The sequence below is a fragment of the Corvus brachyrhynchos genome, unplaced genomic scaffold (assembly GCF_000691975.1).
Source record: "Corvus brachyrhynchos isolate BGI_N302 unplaced genomic scaffold, ASM69197v1 scaffold21, whole genome shotgun sequence".
Taxonomy (NCBI): Eukaryota; Metazoa; Chordata; class Aves; order Passeriformes; family Corvidae; genus Corvus; species Corvus brachyrhynchos.
The window spans coordinates 5,715,544-5,719,569 of NW_008236924.1; the positions used below are offsets into that span (position 1 = coordinate 5,715,544).

Here is a 4,026-nt window from a genome sequence, read left to right on the forward strand (position 1 = left end):
GTCAGCAGGACCCTCATGGGGTTGAGCTCGTGGTGGGGTGGCTCAATCTGGGCCATCTCGATCAGGGTGATCCCCAGGGACCAGATGTCGGCCTTGTAGTCGTAGGGAGTGTCCTTCATGGTCTCACACATCACCACCTCCGGGGCCATCCTGCGAAGGGCAGAGCAGGGCCGGGGTGACGCCGCTGCCACCCAGCGCGAGCCTGGCAGCAGCAATTAAACGCTTCAAGTAATCCCCAGCGCTGCAAAAACCCAGCTTTCCCCCCAGCTCTGGGCTTCAGAAGCAGCAGCATCTTTTCCAAGGGGTGCAACCCCCTCCCTCCTTCACAGAGCAGCCGAGACAGCGCCTGGAAACCCCCAGGCCGTTGACATCTGGTGCGGATGTTGCTCCAGAGCATCAATTAATCCCCGAGGTTCCATTCCTTCAGCGAGGCAGGTGATTTAGAGGTTGTGTTGCTGGGGCAGAGACTCACTCCCATGTGCTTGGAGTGCCTTCAAAGCCCATCCCGCCCCCGGGGTGGGGGGAGCAGGGAGAGCACACTCGTGTGCCCCTCGCACCGTGACCCCTGTGCTGGCTCTGTGGCACCACACAGAGCTCCCACACCACTGAGGCTGCTCACAGCTCTGCTCAGGCAAGGAAAAACCTTGGAAATGGCCAAGAATCCGCATAAAAATCCTCCCACCCTAAGGCACCGTGGTCCAACACACCCCAGAGCCGTCAGACCCCGCTTTGGAGCAAAGCTGATTTTCAGGAGCCAAGCTCCTCGTGAGCACAGGATTTCTCAGCAAGCAGGGACTCACCAGTAAGGGGTCCCGATGAAGGAATCTCGCTTCTGCAAGGTTTTCATGTTCTTGGCAGACACTCCAAAGTCAGCTGCAAAGAGCAGTAACATTAGAGGCCAGAGGAAAACTGAAAAACCCTTCTGAGTTAGCACACTTGGCTGAGACACAGACTGGGGAGCAAACACACACTGAAGGCAAGGACGTGATACCACAGGCCGTGTCCTCTGAGCTGAGCATCAGGAATGGAACTTGGTTTGGGGTCCATGACCCCCAGGATTTTCCTCTCCCATTATAAAACAGGCACAACAACTCCCTCCTGCCAAACCTGACGCATCTAGGAGGAAGCTGAGCTCTTTTCTTCAAATAAAAGCAGCTCCATGGCAGATTTCAGGGCTTATTTCCTAGCAAAAAGCCTGATTTTAGAGCAGAAAAACCAAAGTGCTGTTACATTCCTCCACAGCAGATTTCAGGGCTTATTTCCTAGCAAAAAGCCTGATTTTAGAGCAGAAAAACCCTAGTGCTGTTCCATTCCTTCTCTCCCCTCCAGCCACTGCGAGATGCCTCTCCCTGATTTTGCCCCTTCCGTAGAGAGCAGCTGAAGTCAACCCAAATCAAACTGGTCAGACCTGCAGAGGGTACCGAGCCCACTCCAGCTGGGTTTGCTCTCCAGGACAGCCCTGGTGGCAGCTGGAGGAGCTGTCACCCACCTGCAGCCTGAGCTCAGGGTGTCCCTGCCTGGGGGTCACCCTCTGGGCAGTTTGTGCAGATAAATGGGCGCTCTCCTCCCCCAGCAGGTCGCTGGGTGCCAATTAAACTCCAAACCAGAGCGAGCTGGCAAAGCAACCCTTTGGCAGAAGTCCCCCTGTCACCACCAAACCTGCTGTGCAGATAAGAGGAATTCTTCCAGCTCCCAGCACTGCCAACTGGCACCCTGCACAGGATGCTCAGCAGGCCAAAACGCACAGGAATCGGGTTCAGAGAGGGATTAAACAAACTCGGGGAAGAAAAAAAATCCATCGGGGACCTGAGCGTGGCTGTGGTTTGGGGGCTTAGCACAGCACACGGCTCCGTTTGCCTTCTGTGGAACAAAACCTTCCCCTCGTTGCTCCTCTCAGGCAGCAATGAGCACCCCTCAATCCCAACACACTCAGGGACATCCAACCCCCACATCCAGCTCCAGCTGTCCTTGGTGGAGCACGGAGTGCTGCCAGGGCCTCACCGAGCTTGATGTCCCCATCCTGGGTGAGGAGCACGTTCCCAGCCTTCAGGTCCCTGTGGATGATCCTTTTGCTGTGCAGGTAGTGGAGAGCTTCCAACATCTGGCGGCAAATCACCTGGATCTGGGGTTCAGTCAGGCCCCGGTCCAGCTCTGCGGGGAGGGACAGGGATGTTAAACAGGACAGGGACAAAGTGATGCTCCAGCTGAGCAGCAGGAAGGCCCAGGTTACCCAGCAGAGCATGGCAAAGCCTCTGTCCCTGTGTCAGAGCAGCAGGAGATGATGGAAATCAGCTTGTTAAGGTGATTTATTCCCCAAGCCAGCACTTGCTGCAGAATTTCCACCTCTTGGAGCTGCTGGCTCACAGCTCCCTCCTGGGAATGTGCAGCTGAGGCCCTGGAACAGTGGATGAGGGGGACGAGGAGGGGGAGCCAGAAATGCTCGGGATGGGGTCTGAACTGCAAATTCCCTGACAATTTGGGAACACAAACAAGCTGGGTGTCACCCAGCTGCTGTGAGAGGAGGGAGCGGAACTGGGCTGCAGGACAGCAGGGTCAGGCACAGGCATGAACATCAGCAGCTCTCATTCCCCAGGGAACAGGGGAACTAGGGAGTCATCCCTGCTGTGGGGATGCAGTGTAGCCCCCTAACCATCACCAGGGACACACCACTTCCCAAAGGAACAGGATTTAAATGCTCCGAGCTGGGTTTTTGGGTAGCACCAGTTCTTACTCTGTGTGTCCCAGAGTTCAAGGAGTGTTTGGACTCTCTCAGGCACACGATGGGATTTTTGGGGCTGTCCTGTGCAGGGTCAGGAGCTGGATTTTATGGGTTCCTTCCAGCTCAGGATGTTCTGTGATTCTGTGATTCTATTCCTGGTGCTCGCAGGGACACGCAGGCACTGGTGTGACCTCCCTGCTGAGCTCTGCTGGGCCACTCCACCACCCCAGAGCGCCTTCCGAGGCCACAGCTCTGCAAAGCATCACCCTTCCAGATGGTCAGCATCTCCTGAGCTGCCTTCCCTCCCTCGGCAAGGCCTCTGCAGTGCAGATCCCTCCTCCAGCAAAGCAGAGCAGGGCTCAGACAGCACCAGATGGGGCTGATGGAGGGACCCCAGCCACTGGGACAGATGTTTGTCCAGAGAAAGGATCTTAACCACAGCCTGGGGGTGCTGGGTCAGTCATTTTGTTCCTCCTTTCCTCACCAAGATCTCCCCTGCACTGGGAGAAGCTGATGATTTTCACTCTCCATGGATTTTTTGGCAAAGGGAGTTGCAGTGGGCCACGGGTTTTGTACATTTTTGAGGGGCAAACCCCAGCTGCTGGTGGGGTTGGGGAGATGGAGCAGGCAGCATTCAGCAACTCTGAATTTACTAATTCTGGGAGCATTCCTGAGCTCCAGCTCCTCCTGGCTCTCGCTCAGGGGTCACAGGGCTACAGCCAGGCCACTCTCTCATGGTTTTCTGTGCTGCCCTTGCCAGATCCTCTAAAGAGGACCCACAAACACTCAGGAGCATTTTCATGTCCCAAGAGATGAGTAAAAAACCCCTCCTGTTGAGGTTTTCCATGGACAAGGCATCACTCCCTGCAGCACCTCAGGAAAGGTATTTTTTCACGCCGTGACTTGGACCCGCTTTAAAGAAATTCCCTAAAGGAGGGCCGAGGTTTCAGGGCTGAGTCAAAGATGATAAATTGGGTTCCTGGAAATAAAAAGAAAGCGAGGCCTTTGGAAAGATCAGGGCTGACAGGGAATAACCCCCGGGGGAGAGAGAAGTGGCTCTGTCCCAGGGCTCCGGGCAAGGTGATGTCAGAGCGTCTCATTGCTGTGCAGAGGGGATGGCACCCCCCGAGTCCATCCACAGAGGGGCTGAGGTACCAGCCAGGGCTGTTTTGGGGTACATCCCCACAGCCCTGCTCCCTGCAGCTCTCTCTGCGTGGAAGGGAGGAGTTTAAAAAGGGATTGCTGCCCAGTGCAGCTGATGAGAGCTCTGCTGCCTCACCAGATGACTGATACCCTACGGAGGAGTC

At 55.9% G+C, this 4,026-nt stretch overlaps 1 protein-coding gene across 1 annotated transcript in view; it reads right to left on the minus strand.

The window, feature by feature from the left end:
• The window catches only part of STK10 (serine/threonine kinase 10), a gene marked incomplete at its 5' end in the record, with an annotated part of 31,135 nt that overhangs the window by 12,073 nt on the left and 15,036 nt on the right, over positions 1–4,026 (minus strand). Inside the window, 3 exons of the mRNA XM_017728056.1 lie at positions 1–150; positions 801–873; positions 2,002–2,151. Coding sequence (XP_017583545.1) covers positions 1–150; positions 801–873; positions 2,002–2,151 — 373 coding nt within the window. The remainder of the gene's footprint in view (positions 151–800; positions 874–2,001; positions 2,152–4,026) is intronic.